Genomic DNA, 17,875 nt, shown 5'->3' with positions numbered 1-17,875 from the left:
CGGGCCAGACAGGTGCCTCCCTCCGCGGCATGGGCTCTCGGCGCCTCACCTCTGCCACTGCCACGCGGGCCGCCGCCCTGCTGTTCGGCCTGGTCCTCGCCTCCTGCCACCCGGCGTGCTGCGCAGGTAGATCCTGAGCTTTATTCTCGGCCATGCGGGAGGGGGAGGGAGGTAGGGGAGGACGAGGATTCCTTGCGTAGGGTTGGTCCTGCACAGAGCGAAGAGGAAACAACCTTCTTCTGGAAAGGCTTATGCAGGCAGCGGGGTGGAAACAGGGTGGGGTGTCAGGTTTGCCCAAGCCTGAGATCAAATGCTCCACTCAAGTCTGACTGGACACACACAGCGGAGAGAGAAGAGAGGAGGGGAGGGGACAGGAGAGGAGCCAAACTGGTCTAAAGTGATACCTTTGGTCCAGGGTTTCCCCACACTTCTGAAACAATCCTGTCCTGACTCGGGTCGTTGTCCCTGCTGCCCCCGGGTCGCTAAGCCACAAAGTCTGAATGCTGCCATCACTGCAGGTACCTTTGCAGCCTCTCCAGGACCTCACCCCACATTCTTGCCCTCCTCAATGGCCCTGCACCTCCCAGCAGGCCCAGCAGGGCACCTCCTCACACTCCCGCTTCTGGCTTCGATCTTGTCACACCCCAACAGGGCCCAAACACACCCTCCCCTCCCAAGATCCCCACTAGTCTGCCGGATTATCCTCCCACAGCCTGTACCCCAGCTGCTGCCAGGGGACTCCGTGTGCAGATATGGGCCCCAAAACCACCAACCCCAGAGTCCACCCCAGCTTTGGTAACTACCCGCTGTGTGACTCTGGCCAAATTACTTCACCTCTCTGTGCCCAGTTTCCTCATTTATAACCCAAGGAGAAACACAGAGGTGACGCCTAGGTTTGTTTGCAAAGAGGAAGTGAGATGACTGATTGGAGAGAACAATAAAACAGTACGTAGTAAACACACTATGAACGTTAGCAATTATTTTATCAAGTTGGTCTTACTTCAAACCAGCCTCAGCTCTCACCACATAAGGGACTTTGATTTTTTTCTGCTTACCCTTACAACACCTCACTTATTAAAATGGTTCAAGTTTTTTTTGACCAAAGTAACCACACTGACCTGTGGGATCTTCCTCGTGGGCTGAGTTCCCCGCTAGCTCTGCTTATCAGGGAGGAAGGTGATGTCTGGAATTCTCACCTGGGCTGTTCCACTTGAACCATATAAAACTGCTCCTATGGAATGATATTTTACCTATAAAATGGTAATTTCATATGGGTTAGCCTAATACTAGCATTGATTAACCCGGTGTTTGCCGTTCACTTGCTCTGGATGGGGGAACATTGCCACGCTAGCTGTAGAGGGGAGATGAAAGTCAGACCAAGGAAGTTATTTGGTGTAGGAGGAAAATTTAGATGTTGATATCAGCTTCTCCAAAACAAAGCCCTAAGCCCTTTAGTTGTAAATAATTTACTGTAACAACCAGATTGCATCAAGGCAATTACCATACCTCAAACAGGACAGCCGAGCAGCTTGGAAATTGGATGGCATAAAATTAGTCTGGGCAGCATTTTCCTGGCTTTGGCTAAATGATAGCTTTCTTCCCAATTGTCCTCCTCTGTGACCAGGCACCCCAGGCAGCGCATCCTGATGCCAGATGGCGGGCACGGAGAGCCCTCTGTCTTCTTCATGGCCACAATAGTCGTCCTCCTCTTCCTCCTCTTTTACTCCCAAGGAAGCAAATTGAACAGCTGTATAATTTCCAGAAATGTTCTTAAAAATCAGTCTCTTGATTTTGATCTTCCTCAATCGGCATTATGGCTAAAAGAACTTTCTTTGATGGCAGGAATGTTCCACATTTGTTCTGCGTTTCCAACACGGCGGCCATTGGCCACGTGCAGCCATGAACACTTGAAATGTGGCTAATGTGGCTAAGAAGCTGAATTTTAACTTGAGGATGTAAAAAGAATTGAGATATGTTATGACCATGTACCAACTCCTCACAATAAATGCAATTATTACGTATCACAAATAGGTATTATAAAAATTTTAAATAAGTTAATTTTAATAAATTTAAATAGGCATTGATGGCGAGGGCTTGGTATCAGACAGCATGGATCCACCTCACTGTCAGTGATGGGTGAACGTGGGTCTGTGGCTTTTCTTCCTCTGATAGTGAGGGTCACCTCCATCACCCAACCTGTCTCCCAAACTTATAGGCCTTTTAGAATTCCTGCCAAGGTTCTTTTCTGTCAACCTGCTTTATGAATCAAGGGACAATTCTCAGTGATGCATATTGTGGCAATCTCTGGACTTGCTCGTAAGAATTTAATTTTTGTTGATAACTATGTGCCTGGGTAACATTATAACCATCATAAACAAAGAATCAGTATCATGTTTTATGAGTATTTGTTCAAGTTTTTTTGAAAGAGATTGAAGACAGTAAGACTTTCCAGATATTTCAGCAATTGTTTCAATACATACTAGACAGACCATGTTTTTCTGGGGTTTTTTGTTTGTTTTGTTTGTTTTTGAGACAGGACTTCATTATGTAGATCTACACGGTTCTTGAATTCACTGTGTAGCTCAGGCTGGCCTCAAACATACAACAATCCTCCCCTCCAGCCTCTTGAGTGCTGAGATTACAGTTATATGCCACCATGCCTGGTTAGAAAAGTCATGTATAGCTACATCTATCTGTATGGACAGCATCTAAAATACAGTGTTTGGAAAGCTCTACAAAGTAAGCCTGCAGTCACTGAAGAACAATGAAAAATAAAGATAAAGCATGCCCAAATGAGAATATAGTGGTAAGAAAAGAGGAGCGTATTCACTGGTTCAGGCTGCCAAAACAGTTACCATAGACTAAGGACTTCCACAACAGAAAGCTATTTGCTCAAAGCTTTGGAATCTAGAAGTCCAAGATCAAAGTGTCAGCAGGTTTGATTTCTCCTGTGGCTTCCTCTTTGGGCACTGCTGACCTAAGTGTCCTCACTGGGCCTGACCCCCTAAGCCCATTTCACATCTATTCCTTCCAAGTACTTGGTCCTGCATTAGGGAACCCCCACAGGACCTCACTTACCTCTTCGCCTGTCATCTCTGTACCTACAGGGGTTAGGACTTCAGCGTAGGAATTTGGAGGGGACATAGCTAGTTTGTAATAGTGAGTAAGCTTTCTTTGTTGTATAAGAGTCTATTATGCCTATAATAAAACTTCTATAATAATTAAAATGCTCACTACTGATTTATAAACAAGATTTCAAGCCCTATGTCCAGAAAGAACGCTTCCTTCGGCCTTAGACTGTCTTCTATCTTTTTTTTCAGAAGCCAGCAGTAGCAGAAACTCAACCTTGATGGCCCACCATGCAGACCCAGGGACCCCAGAGCACTGCCCCAGTAAGTTTCCCTGCCCTCTGCTCCGCCCCAGGGCTGGTGTAGGAGCTGGCAGGGGACACGAGAGCCCTTGCTGTCAGGTGACTGGTGTCAGGTGGCTGAATGCCTGCCTTGCCCTCCTGAGCCCCAGGAGGCTCATCCCAGCACTGTTTGCTGAGGTCAAAAAGCTCTTTTGGCTTTGATCCCAGCCTGGGCTCATGAGTGCTGGCACTGGTGACTTTAATGACTTGTCCTCTTGTCAGCACTGTAGGTTCAAATACTTGCAGAAGTTTAAAGGTAGGACATCTGCAACAATCACTAGCCCAACTTCTGCCCAAGGCAGGAGCTTGGTTTGGTATCCTTTGCACATTTCTGTTCATCCTTTACTTAGTTTTCTTCAGGCAAGGAACTCAGTAATTCACAAAGCAACCACGGTCACACTAATAGAAAGTTCTGCTTAAAGTGGGGTCCCCTTAAACTGCCCTCCTTGAATGACCAAATATGTTTACTTCTGGATACTGGAAAAGAAAAGCAATAATAGGCAATAATGTGTTAGTTAAGGACAAGGCACTGGACTCCCACAGACTGGTTTGAGCTCTACTTTTGCCATCTTGTGACCTTGGGCAAGTAACATTCTCAGTTTCCTCTCATAAAATAGGAATAATAATTGTCCCGATCACAGGTTGGAAGTGTAGCTCAATAGTAAATGCATGCAATGCTGAAGGACCTGGGTAAAATCCCAAGCATCAAATGATACTTATACCGTTCGTCTTGTGAGAAACACATCCAGTAAGATAAGCAAAGCATTTAGCAGTGTGTGGTCCGAGGTAGGTGCTTACCAATGTCAGCTCTCACATTGTTCATTGTTCATTGTTCTGGTTCCTATTCTTGTTGTCCCTTCCCCTCTAGACGTCGACTTCTGCCCACAAGCCGCCCGGTGTTGCCGGGCAGGTGTGGACGAATATGGCTGGATTGCAGCCGCTGTTGGGTGGAGCCTCTGGTTTCTCACCCTCATCTTGCTCTGTGTGGATAAGTTGATGAAGCTGACCCCAGAGGAGCCCAAGGACCTACGAGCATGAGACTTAAGAGTCCAGCCTCAAGGATGGCCATCACCACCACTCTGCAGATAGTGGAGAGAGTGCGTCTATTGTTTGAAAGTCATCTTCACCTTAAAGCTTAAGCTCACTCACCCATTCATTCATTCATTCATTCACTGCTGGAGATCAAACCCAGGGCCTCACACTTGCTAAACATGTGCTCTGCCACTGAGCTACAACCTCAGCTCACATGGGACACTAGACATAAGGACTGAGGCCCAGTTGGCCTTCCCTGTGGGCACAAAGGAGGGAGCAGCAAGCTTATCCTCTTTCAGCAATGTGCACACTGGCACACTGCAAATTCCAGAGAAGAAGTCGACAACAGAGATCTAGTTTAGAGAAATATTTGGGTGTACTTTGCAAATAATGAGAAACAGATGGATTCTCTATCAACCTGATTGATTGCTCCCTTGCCTAAGTTGAATAAAACCAAGATGAGTGAGACACTCAGGGCTCTTTGTCCACTAGAGGCAAGAGCTCCCTGTCCCCTCTTTCAAAATTCTCTCTGTGTCTTGTCTTTAATCTCCATTCACACCCTTTGGTTAGGCATTCCTAGCAGGCTGGTTTCCTGTAGGAACAGGCCAGATGTGGTGGTATACACTTGTAACCCCAGCACTTTGGGAGGCTGAGGCAGGAACACAGCAAGTTCAAAACCAGCCCAGGCAACTTAGAGAGATCTTCTGTCAAAATAAAAAGTTTCAAGTGTGTGTGTAGTGGGTGCTGGAGATGTAGCTTAGTGTGAAGACCTGGCTTCAATCCCCAGTCACACAAAAAAGGTGGGGGATGGAAGAAGGGAAAGGATTCCAAAGAGGCTGGCTTCTCGCCTGACTCCAGCTTCTGCCCCCCCTGACCGCCATAGTCCAGACAGTGCCTAGGGGAGAGCTCCTCTTTTCTTTAGGGCTTTCTTCTGGGTGCACAGGGAGATGCTAAGAAACCTAAGACTTGGTATTTTAGTCAACATATTTGAAAAGTAAGTCATTGGCTCCTTCCTTGACCTCAGTCAAGGGTGTAACTATCATCTCAAGGCATGAGGTACCCCTACAACATACCTTCCACCTTCTCCTGCTATCCTTTATCTTCCTGTCTGCAAAGGCTGGCCAGCCCATCCTGTCTCCCCACCAGCACCCTTGTTCTGGCCTTGATGACATATCCCTGGACTCTGTCGGGATATTTCGTTCTGTTCTCCCTGCCTGTGGCATCTTCTACTCCACCCACCTTCAGCGGCAGCAAGCAGAACAAGTACTGCCACTGCCCTGCTGCCCACACCAGGACTCCCAGTGACTATGGCTTCCTAGCCTGGCACAAGTTCTCTGAGTGCAACCATCCTTCCCGCACACCTGGAAGGCACTGCCTACCCATTCCTCATCCTCATGCCTGCAGCTTCTTTGCCACCATATCCTTTGTGGAGATGGCCACCTTCCAACTACACCTCAAGAGTGAAGGTCACTCCCCAGGGTTCATCGCCAAGGGTTGATCTGCCTGGAGCCCACCCTGGTCAGACTCTGGTCACTTGGAGCTGACGCTCTTAGATGTTTCTGCCCTGCAATGGTGCAGCTCTGTGGATGGGCCTCTTTGCCATCAGTCTATACCTCTTGTGCTCCTGGGACAGAGTAAGCTCTTCATGTTTGCTCAATGGATGGATGGATGGACAGGCAGATGGACAGATGGATACACAGACAGCTAGGTAGGTGGACAGAAGGATGAATGAGATCTTGTCCTGGACAACTTATGATCTTAGCCTGCATTCAGAAGCTTCATTTTCCTCAGCTAGGTGGAACAACCAACCTTTAAGAACCTAGTGGTTTAGTCACTGCTCTCTCAGGGAGTGGCAGCCTCATCACTCAGCAGGGAGAGCAGCCCTTGCACATCACTGTGAACTCTCCCAGTGCAGGTTGAGAGGGATCGTGGTTTTATCAGAAGGAACAAGATGATTCCTTATCAAACATTCCCAGCCTTCTGATAGAAAACATTTAGACCAAGAAACAAAAAAGAGGACCAAGGATTTAGCTCAGTGGTGCCATCACCCCCCTCAAAAGTGCAAGGTCGAGTTCCATCCTGAAATAGGAAGAAACATTTTCTAGAGGCAGCCTGAAAAAAGCTTTCAGAAACTCTACGTAACTGTCCCTGACAACAGGATCTGAAGGGATTTGCCTGACTCATCATTCATTCTGCAAAAAAGCCAGATGATTTCTGAAGCTTAGATGTTTAATCGGTATAATAGATGGATTTATTGGTCCTGCCTGTTAAGTGGTCTGCGTGTAAAAGATGTGCATACCACCCAGTGAACTCTTGGGGACACATAAGTGCGTGTTCTACTTTTTCAAAACTTCAAGGCAAATTTCCACAATGTGTAATATCTTATTTTCCTAGAGATGCAATGATTCATTCAGGCACAATGTGAACAAAAAAATATATTACTTTAACTTGCTGGGCACCCATTTTCTAAGTGGAAAATGTAAGAAGTGGGCCATATCAGCAGTTTCAGGGTCAGTTGGAAAAGCTCCCAGAGCAATGTCAACCACAGTATGCAGGGCATGGGCAGCTGAAACTCTTGTTCTTCCAACAAGCAGCCGGAATCCAAAGGATCAGACTGCTTGCTGCTCTAGTGGGCGGGGCCAGAGCCCTCCCAGGTCCCCTGCAGCCTGGAGCAACTCCTGACTCTGAGCAGGGAGGTTGGTCCACCCTGCTGTGTCACAATGAAAGGCAGGCATTTATGGGGTACACTGCGACACTCCAGCACATTACACGCTGTGCTCAACAAATCCGGGTAATTCACAATTCTGTCTCCTTATCATTACTTCATGTTTGGAGCCTTTCAGCTCCTGGTTCTCTCCTGGTTCTCTATAAAATATGTAATAAACTACAGCCCCCACATCCTGCTGTGAGACGTGAGAGCTTATTCCTTCCGCAGGTGTTCGAGTGATCGTTATCCAACCCTCTTCCCCTCCCTCCCCTCCCCAGTCTCTACTAATCAATAGTATACATGTCAGTCAACTTTTTTTAAAGCATCTCTATACCTCACTTTTTTTTTTAATTTAAGGAGAGAGAAGTGCTAACTGGCCCAATCTGATCATTACACATTGCACACAAGTACTGAATTATCATAGATACGTACAATTAAAATGATTAGGAAGGGCTAAAAATGTAGCTCAGTGGTGGCACACTTACCTAGCATGTACAAAGCCCTGAGTGTGACCTTCAGTAGTGCCCAAAAAACCCATCAAAAAAAGTTGTATTATCTTTGACCAGGAAGCTGATGCAGGAGGATTACTGTAGCTTTGGAGTTTGAGAGGGCAGCCTGGGCAGCAGAGTAAGACCTCATTTAAATAATAATAATAATAGTAATAATAAAGAATAGTTTACTTTTTCAAGGTAGGCATTGTGTGAGTTAGCTTTGGAGTTTGAGAGGGCAGCCTGGGCAGCAGAGTAAGACCTCATTTAAATAATAATAATAGTAATAATAAAGAATAGTTTACTTTTTCAAGGTAGGCATTGTGTGAGCGGCTTTTCTTTCTTCTGTACAAGAGGAAGGGTAGACCGGATATAAACAACTGCTCCCTGCTTTAGGACTGCAAAGGAGGGTGGCTTAACATTTGACAGGATCTGAAAGTATCCAGGTATACAGCAACAGGGCACACCTCACAGTAGATGGAATTTCCATTTTCAATTTTTACCAGCAATCAACATTCTCCTCTGCACAGCTATATACTCTCACACACACATAAAGATCTACACACTACAAGGCACTTCCACACAAAAACGTCTATATAGAAAAAATTACTTGACTTAAAGGTGTGGCACAATTACCTGTCATTGATTGGTTAACTGATTGATTATAGTGCTAGGGATTGAACCCAGGGCCTTACTCACGGTAGGCAAATGCTCCACCAATGAGCTATATTCCTAGCCCCTACTTGACTTTTAAAATCATTACTTTTAACCCATTCCTTTTTATATGCATAAAGCACAAGCACAGATAGGCCATATGTATATTTTTCTGTTAAAATAGAATATTATATATCAGGCAAGATTAATCATAAACAAGTCTTAGGATATCTTGAGACTGCCATAACAGTGTCTCCTAGACGGAGAGGCTTATAAATATCAGAAACTTGTTTCTTACACTTCTGAAGACCCGAAGTCTAAGTTCACAGTGCCAGCATGGGTCCCAGTCAGGGTCCTCCTCCTGGTCCCCAGACAGCTTCTCACTGTGAGGAGAGAGGAGTAAAGGAGTTGCCCAGGGCTCTTTAAGAAGGGCACTAATTCCAGCCTCATGACTTTATGACCTCCTGGAGAACCCGCCTCCAAAAATCATCACAGGTGTTAGTATTTAACATGAGTTTATAGAAGGCCTCTATCTACAAAAACACGTGAAAGCATTTTTTAATTCAGAGAAATAGTAATCTAGATGTTTTTGAAGAAACTACTCTGACTCCGGGTATCTGTTTTGAAGTCAGACATATCCATATGGTGTGAACCCAGGGGTCTTTGCCAGCCGGTCGTAAGAGGATATTAGGAACCTCTTCCACTTGGGGTTCACATCCACCCTCCCTAGCTCCAGCCCAACCCCTTAGAGGGGTTCTTCTCATACATAAGGCAGTGATCAAGTCGCTCCAGGCCTAAAATCCTTCTGTGGCTCCTCAAGCTAAGAGTGAAATCCACACTGAGAGCTTGCCGGGAGGTTTTGGCAGGGGAGCGTAGCTACTCCTACATCCTTGTTCAGGGAAACGGTCCTCCTCTATAGGGGTGGTCACTGTCTTCCGCAGAGCACACGGCTTGGGAGGGACACACACGGACCAGTGCGGGAGGAGGGGGACACCAGCCTTGCCAGTCAGATCAGCCAGTCAACCCTGGAAATCAATAGAGTGATAGATGTCACAGCCAGGTGGCCCTCACATCTGAAACCCATATTCTGGATGACCAACAACTCTGCAGTTGGACCCCACACACTTCTCTTGCTTTTCCTCCTGCACATCCTCCACACAAACCCAGTTCTTAGTGATCTCACTTCCTGATCAAGCCAGGCCCTTTCCATACTGCCTGCCTGCTTCTGTTGTTGATATTCCCATGTCTAGAACATTCCCCTCCTGCAAAGCAGACATGCTGTGAACAGTAGTAGCTCAAATGTTGGGTCCCCTCCCTGGTCCCATCTGAGGTCCTGTACTGGGTAATATATTCCTGATTCTGTATTTTTTTTTAAAGTTGCCCTCTAAGTATTTGCATTTTAGGCCCATCAACCTGCATTGCTTCTCTTCCTCCTCCTGACTAGACCCACTGGGTTTACTGGGTTTGGTCTTCCAAGTCAAGCCATCTCCTCCTTTCTGCATGGTTACACAGTTTTACACACACACACTTCCCCAGCGGATGGTGCTCACCTCAACACCAGGACTGTGAAAAAGATTCCCTCCTTAGCCAAACTCTAGCCAGGCTCCTCTGCCCTCTCTTCCTGACCTGGCCTTCAGCTTGGCCTATGGCAACTACAGACTCTCAGCACAAATGATTCCACCCACGTCCCTCCTCTCACATTAGAAGATTTGAAAAAACACACAATTTCTAAAAGCTCATGGCTGCATGCCACGGATGAAGGGGAGAGATGGGAGACACAGCTAGGGCTGAAGAACACAGCCTCCGGCTGGGAACATCGTGGACACCACACCACGGAGCCATCCCCATCCAGACGCATCAGTGAGAGAGCTGGAGCAGCAGCGCAGGGAATCTGGGCCTCTAACCTAAGTCCTGACGATAGCAGGGCTCTGAAGTGCTGTGCTTTCGTCCTTCCTTCCAGGCTCTTGTCCTGAACAGAGAACTAGACAGGAAATGAGGTAGCCAGGTTTTACCTGTATTAAAGGTAAGAAAAGAAGGGGAAAGAAGTCTGGGCTATAGAGTGAGTGCAAGCCAATTAAAGCAGGAGAAGAAATACGTTCTCCAGAGCGCAGGGCAAGCTGAGAAAGAGGAAAAAAGGAGTGGCCAGGAGGCCAATGGCCCCCATCCTTTATAACCTCATGATGACGTCAGCTCTAGGCCACCCTATCAAAAACCTGCTTGATCTCGTGCCAGAAAAACCCAAAATAGCATTCTCTGATTGGCACCAGGGCTTGGAAGCTGTTGTGCTCATGTGTCCTGCATTGCCGTGATTGCGAGCTCAATTTGCTCAGCCACTTTGCTATGCTGTAATCTCCTGCTTCACTGGGACAGCAGGAAACCCTTCCAATACACCCTCCTACTGGGCCTATACTGCACACACACACACACACACACACACACACACACACACACACGAACAGTACTTTGTCCAATGGATGCCCGAGCTCCATTCCTTCTCTTACTCGTTCCTTTTAGCCCAACACTGCCCCACTGAAGAGGCCCATTGCAGTTCTGCCCAATGGACGGCAGTGGGAAGAGCGATGCGGACTGCCTAGGAGTCACTGCTGGTGGTGGAGATGGGTGGAAAATGCCAGCACACCCAGTGGCAGGGCGCTGCCTGCTGGGACCTGAGAATCTTCTCTAGGCAGCTCGTGATGTCCAGGCACACGTAGCATAGCAGCGTCCAAAGAGCTGCGAAAACCTGAAGAAGAATGAAACTCCACACAATACAACGCCTGGCTTTCAACTGCGGGCCTTTCTTCTCCGAAGCACACTTATAAGGTCGCTGTTTGTAAATAGTTGTTAAAACTACTGAAAATGAAGCCCAAATTTAAACAAACAACAGCAACAACAAAAAACTGATTACAAACAATAATTGATCGTGGCCAGATGGATACCCAGCCAATAAGGGAGCCAATAGTGCAGGTGGCGATGTGCCCCTCACACACTACAAAAGTGGAGCTGGGTGATTCCTGTATTTGCAGAAGCCCATTTCTCCTTCCCACTGGAGCTGACCAGAGCAAAAGTGCAATTCTCATACTTCTATCCCAGACATGGCCCTTCCTATGGAGAAGGACTAAGAGCCTGAGTCACCATAAAGGCAAGCAAAATCCCTGTTCTCACTGGTTAAGCAAGTGGCTTCTTTCCCAAACTTTGTATTGTTATAAGCGATATATGAAGTACCAAGAATGAATTCCCCATTTCCCCCCCAGCCAATTTTTTTTTTTTTTTTTTGGTACTGGGGATTCAACTTGGGTCCTTGAGCTTGCAAGGCAGGCCACCGAACTGCTGAGCTAAATCCCTGGCCCTCCCCCAAAATTAGACCTAACCAGAAAGTAATCAGTCTCAAAAGCTAGAGATCAAAAATCCCAGCCCCCACCACGGTGCCTTGCCTGCCTGATAAGAGTGGCCACTGAGCAGGAGATAGTAAGGATAACTGTCTTCACGACCCTGGCTGTCACTATGGTAATGGCCGGGGCTTTGTTTCTAGTATGTGGCATTCTGGAAAGACACAGCTGTGGGAAAAGCAGAAAGATCAGGGATTTCCAAGGATGAACAGACAGGGAAGAGAGGATTTTTAGGCAGGGAAATGACTCTGTATCGTGTGTGGATTCACATCCTTACAAACTTGTCCAAACCTATAGAAGATACAAGGAGAATGAACCCTAATGTAGACTACGGACTTGAGGTGATAAACCACTTATCCACACTAGTGTAAGGAATGGGTGGGGAAGAGGATTATGGAGGAGACTGCATAGGTAGGGCAGGGCATGTAGGAAATTATCTGGGGCTCCCCCCAACTTGCTGTAAACCCCAAACTACTCTAAAAATAAAATATACTGCTTCAAAAGCATCTGGAAGTCTTCTCATCACCCAGGAGAAGGGTGGTATTTAATGCATCAAGATAAATACCCTTGAATTTAAACTCTCCAATGACAGAACACTCATAGAAGGATAATGTGGGTGTCTTATGTACTAGCACCAGAGTTTAAGGCCTAAATTAGTGCATCAAGTTTGTTCTCAGGAATGCTTATTAAGATCAATTATTAGGATAACTATAAGTCGCTCATTTACACTTTGAGAACTTCACTCTTTTATTTTGGGAAAATGTACAACATATTGCAATGTCAGCCCAGCCCTTCCCCCTGTGAAGTTTTATTATAGCCTGGGCTTGACCCCAGTTTTCTGGACCCCTGTGGTGTGTAGTTCATCATATTTATCAGTTATTTCACTCGGCCCCTGCAAAGTCCCCTCATTGCACTCTGTTGTCCCCAGTTCCCTTGTTCTTCTGCCACCATTCCCTAGGCAGTCATGTGAGTCCCTGCAGGTGCTTGTGTAAAATGTGAGCTATCAAAAGCCCAGACACTTGCATTTACATAACTTTCATCTCATAGTGACACTTGTTTTTGAGATCCACAGAGGCTGCTGTGTGAGCAGCATCCAGAGATCCCAACTGCCACGCCAGGTTCTATCCCAGGGGTTGCCTCTTCATCTCCTGGGTGATGGACTCCCCCAGTCATCTCCGAGCCCCATTCCATGGCACACCGGGATGAAAATCCTACATGCTCCTTCGTGGGCCTGTGACTGAATACCCCTGGGAAATAACGCCAGATGCCATATAGCTGGGGTCAAGGAGAAATCATTATTTACATGAAGTCCTCTGGGATAACCGGCCTTTCAAACGGAAACACACGGATTTCACTGTTTTCCCACTGAAATTGAAATCGACATCTCTTTGTTTCTTTCCAGCTCCCCATTTCAGGGCAGACACCAGCCATGTCCACGCCGCGACCATGAACGATCTGCGTAGCTTGCCCATTTTTAGGTACTGGATAGATTTACTGCATTCAATTTCACTTTGAATCTGAGAAAGCATTACTTTTGATGTGCATAAGAGTTAGCATTTTCTTTTAATGTGACTTCTTTTAAGACAGCCATAAATAAAATCCTTGGAAGCATGCATTTTAGTTGAATTAAAAAATAAAATTTACCCCCTGTTGCTATATTCCTGGCTATAGATAGATTTTTCACCTTCAGATATGCCAGGGCCCTGCCAAAATTGGGAAGAGAAAAAGGAGGGATATGCACTCAAAAGGACAGCTCTGTGATGGACTTATTTACAACTGTGACGCCACTGTGTATTCTTCGGAAAGTCCACCCTAGCAGTGACAATAAACAATAGGACCAGGTTACAAGGCTAAGTGACACCAAGAGACATGCCAAACTGGTGGGAAAACTTTCAAAATCATTGTCTAGGAACTGAAGATATTTTGGATCATTCTTACCCTGTAAGACACTGGAATGTTCATGCTAGGTAGGCAGGGTTTTTCTTTTAATAATTTAGAAATTACTTTTAACATTTTAAAATAATTTCCTCAAACTTGATATACCAATGCAAGAGCTAACTTCTCTAGGAAGCAAGCAAACTCTCCTGCCTGCACCTCCAGTTTGTATTTAGAAATGGCAGATTGTCTTCAGGAAGCCCACTTTGAAAAATAAAGACATAGATAAACTAAAAGAAAAGAGGAGAAAGATACAGTTGTTATGGCTTGTGTCTAAGTGTCCCCCCAAAGCCTCATGAGGTCACAGGTGGGGAGTTTCAAAGGTGGCTGTAGGGTGTGTGATGCTGGGATTAAGAGCGTGTCCCACCCTGGGTGTGAGTGGCACCACTCAAAAGGCCTGGATGGAGTATCAAGCGACAGAAAAAGAAGCTGCTTTGCTACTTTGCTGCCTTCTGCCTGCCCTGCTTTGCCGTGGACTATTTCTCTCTGCAATTCCCCTCTGCCTTGAAGCCAGCTGACTATGGACTGAAACCTCTACAAACTGAAAGCTGAAATAAACTTTTCCTCCTTTAACTTTGGGTGTCGGATAGTTTTTCTCAAGCACTGAGAAAAGTAACCACGACAATGATGCTAACACTCATCAAAAGAAAGTTGGAATAGTTAAAATAATTAGTATAAATTAGTTAAACAAATTTCAGACAAAGTAGACTGCAGGATAAGGAAATTTATCAGGATAAAGGGGGCACTGTGTAACGATAAAGGGGCTAATTCTAACAATCCTTCATGTGTATGTATCTAACAGCAGAGCATAAAAAAATGCACGAAGCAAAATCTGATAGAACTGAAAGCAGAAATAGACAAATCCATTATTACAGTTGGAGACTTCACAGTCCTTGATCAGAAACTGACAGGACCAGAAGGCAGAAAGTCACTAAGGATTAAGGCGAACTAAACAAACCCATCAATCAACTGGATCTGATTGACATTTATAGAATACTTGATCCAACATCAACAGAACACATTTCTCTCTAAGCTCACATGGAACACTCATCAGGGTAGACCACATCTGGGCCAGAAAACACACCTTAACAAATTTAAAAGAACACCTCCATGTTCTTCAGTCACTATGGTACACAAAACAATAGACACCATTAATGTGAAATGTATCTTGCTAGTCAAGGAAAATGGAGTTCATCTTTTAAAAAGGAATGAATTAGACAATTTACTGTGAAATAATGTTTTTGTTGATGATTTAAAAACCTGAGTTTGAATTTTTTCAGAATCAAAAGAGAAAATTGGTCTGTATCTCTGCCAGTTTTCTGTTCCCCTTCTTTTGCACAATGGGAAAACATCCCAGCTCCCAACGGATCCATTTCCCTGTGATGCTCAGAACCCAGCCCCCTTTCTCCTTTCTCTTCTGAGTCACTCAAAGCCTCCTCACCCTGGCTCAGCCTCAGCAGCACACAAACATTATCTGATAGTTGCTAAGGTGGCCAGATTTAGCAAATGAAAAGACAGATGCCTAGGTAAGTTTGCATTTCAGAAAAACAACAAATAATATTTTCACATGTGTGACCCAGGCATATCTGGGGCACACGTAAAACTCCTTGTGTATCTGAAATTCAAATTTATTTAGGTGTCCCATATCTTATCTGGCAATCCTGTCATTTATCCTACATCCCTACTTTCCAGTTACAACTTCATGTCTCTGGGCCCCTACTTAGCAAATCTTCCAGAAGAGCTAAGTTCATTTTTCTTGTTCTCATCCTCCTTCATCCCCTCTCCATGTTAGCCCCTTCTCTGGCACTCCACCAAAACCAGTCTCATCAGGATCCCTGGTGACCTCCACATTAGTCTATAGCCTCCCAATTGGGGCAGGACCTTTGTCTTACACCGCGTGATCCAAATCCTCAGTGTTTGTGACAGTATCTATCACATAGCTTCTGCACCATAGATATCTGTCTAATGAATGCGTTCATGTACCAGTAGTGTTTAGTGAATTTATTTGCTGTTCCACGAGATGTTCATGGAAATACCATTTGCTCTTTCATACAAGTAACATGCCCTGTGGGGGCTGCCCTACTGATTATACCTAAAGTCGGCTGTAAGCAGTGCAGGCTATAAAGAGTTAACCCCACAATTGGCTTGTTTTGATAAGTGAGTCTGGCCAAAGTGTACAGGCTGAGGTCAGAGTGACTTGCAGCCTCACTGACTCCGGGGAAGGTTTCAGTCCCACATGACTGCAGATCCAGAAATATCCCATGCAAAGCTCCATTTCCCCTCCAGGTATGAAGGTGCTTACCTCCCATCTCACAGGTTCATACAGATCTTGGCAAACAGTTAGGAGAAAGGCAGACTTTGGGCCCAGACAGGCAGCACTTCTGCTGGAGAACATAAAAATGAGAAGGAAGCTTAATGCTAGGAGAGCAAAGTCTTTCCTGGAGGACATGAGGGAAAGCCTGTACTGAGAATTTTTACGTTCTTTGAACTGGGCCGATCACCTGCCTTTCATGACATATTAGTTCTGTGTTCTAGAATACCATAAAGCACACTGACCCCCCTTCTCGTGACAACACTGCAGATATTTGAAGACCATTTCTCTGCTACAAGACTTCACTCCTTCAGGAGTAAACACCTTTAAACAAACACCTGATTTCCTGATTTCTTGCTCAAATAAAATACTTTCCAGTTCTGCCTTTCTGGCTGCCCTTCTCTTCCTCCACCCACCTCACCAGCATTCCTCTCAGAATACGTAACATAAGGGATGGAGATTTAGCTCAGTGGTTCTGCCGCCTGCTTTGCAAGTGCAAGGTCCTGAGTTCAATCCCCGTACCCCCTCCAAAAAAAGAACAAAACATGTAACATAAATCCCTCACGTAATCGGCAGAGGAGAAATCCATATATTCCGTTACTAGGGCACTAGAGTTCCCTTCACGGAGTCTAAGTCTGGGTTGATCTTTTTAAAATCCCTAGTATTCCTAATGACCTCCAACATGTCCATTGATATCATCTTTTTTTCTTTTCTTTTTTTTGCATTTACAAGGCAGGCAGTGGAACCGCTGAGCTAAATCCCCGGGCCTATCCTCATCTTTTCTCATTAACTGGTATCTCCTTTATCCTACGGAGGGGTATTTGAACCTCAAAACACTTTACATTTAATAATAAAATCACTGTCAATTCTTTGGCCTTGTGTTTTAGCTTTTCTAAAGCCTTTCTAAAACTTCGAGGCATATGAAATTCAATAAGTAACTCTGAACCCATCGATGTGAAGAGCATATAAATATTTACAACTTCTGAGGTCTAGGGACAATGGCCACCTAAGGTGAAACCTTAATTATCCTCAAAGGGGATGATGCCTGGCCACTTTGTCAGAGGGCAAAGCCTACTTCTGGCTCTGAGAAATAAGAGATGCTGCTCCCGGGTTGGTTCTGTGGCCAGTGTATGGGGAGGAAGGGGGACCGGTCCAGGCTGGAAATACATGATGGAATGTTGCAGTGTATGCCCAGTTGGCAGGCAAGGGTGGTCCCACAGTCAAGGGAAGACACTGAAGCAGACATTTTTCATGACAGTCCCTCCAAGGCAGTGTGTTTGCTGAAGTCTCAACTTTGCATTAAAGCCAAAGGCTACAAATTGAGCATTGCTCTCTGGATCCAGCCTGCCTGCCTCCAAGCTCTCAGCCCGAGGACTAAGAAGCCCCATACAGTGTCGGCCAGCTGTCCCCACTGGAGTGCGGAAGCGGGCACAAGAGGTGGGCTGTTATGGTGCTAGCGCTGCTGTTGAGCAAGCAACATTCACCTTCAGCAGTCCCATCCCCAGGGCCTCTCCTGACCATTCTCTCCAGACCACACCTCCCACAAATTCCAACCCCCCGGAAGCCAAATCAATAGCTTACTGTAAGGTCAGTTAGCAAGCAAGTCATCCTGATCAGTCTGATCACAAACAAGATTAAGTTGGCTTACATTTTTTAAAAAATATACTTGAATTTTTATACTAGTTATCTCTGGGGATAAAGTTATACTGGTTTTTATTTCCTTCATTTCTGCTAATCTGCATTTTGACCAGGAAAGGCAGAACAAACAAGGTGGGTATCAGTGAGCTGGTATGTGATGCTGATTTAAATTTGGTTGTGTCTTCTATATTTTTTAGCGTTTCTTCTCCATTGTGAGTCAAACATATCTCACCAGGAACTCAGAGAGGACAATACCTGAGAGTCAAACACACACCGTTCTTGGGTGACTTCTTTTCCTCACTCGGAGCTAGATCC

General features: G+C 45.6%; 1 protein-coding gene across 3 annotated transcripts in view; it reads right to left on the bottom strand.

Moving 5' to 3' along the window:
• The window catches only part of Atp6v0a4 (ATPase H+ transporting V0 subunit a4), a 71,532-nt gene extending 70,757 nt beyond the window's left edge, over nucleotides 1-775 (bottom strand). The window contains exons 1-2 of one of the 3 annotated variants that reach the window (XM_033764513.1): nucleotides 405-775; nucleotides 50-208 (exon numbers count right to left, since the gene is read on the bottom strand). In XM_033764513.1, the coding sequence (XP_033620404.1) occupies nucleotides 50-154 (105 nt within the window). In that variant the 5' untranslated portion in view covers nucleotides 155-208; nucleotides 405-775. Of the gene's footprint in view, nucleotides 1-49; nucleotides 272-404 lie in introns of those variants that run through there. The other 2 variants (XM_033764514.1, XM_010631698.3) reach the window with 2 other exon arrangements.
• Nucleotides 776-17,875: the final 17,100 nt, after the last annotated feature.

This window comes from Fukomys damarensis, unplaced genomic scaffold (genome assembly GCF_012274545.1).
Source record: "Fukomys damarensis isolate Sample0158 unplaced genomic scaffold, DMR_v1.0_HiC HiC_scaffold_16, whole genome shotgun sequence".
In the NCBI taxonomy this organism is placed as follows: Eukaryota; Metazoa; Chordata; class Mammalia; order Rodentia; family Bathyergidae; genus Fukomys; species Fukomys damarensis.
Note: the sequence above shows the minus strand (reverse complement) of the source record. Positions and strands in the feature narration are given on the sequence as shown.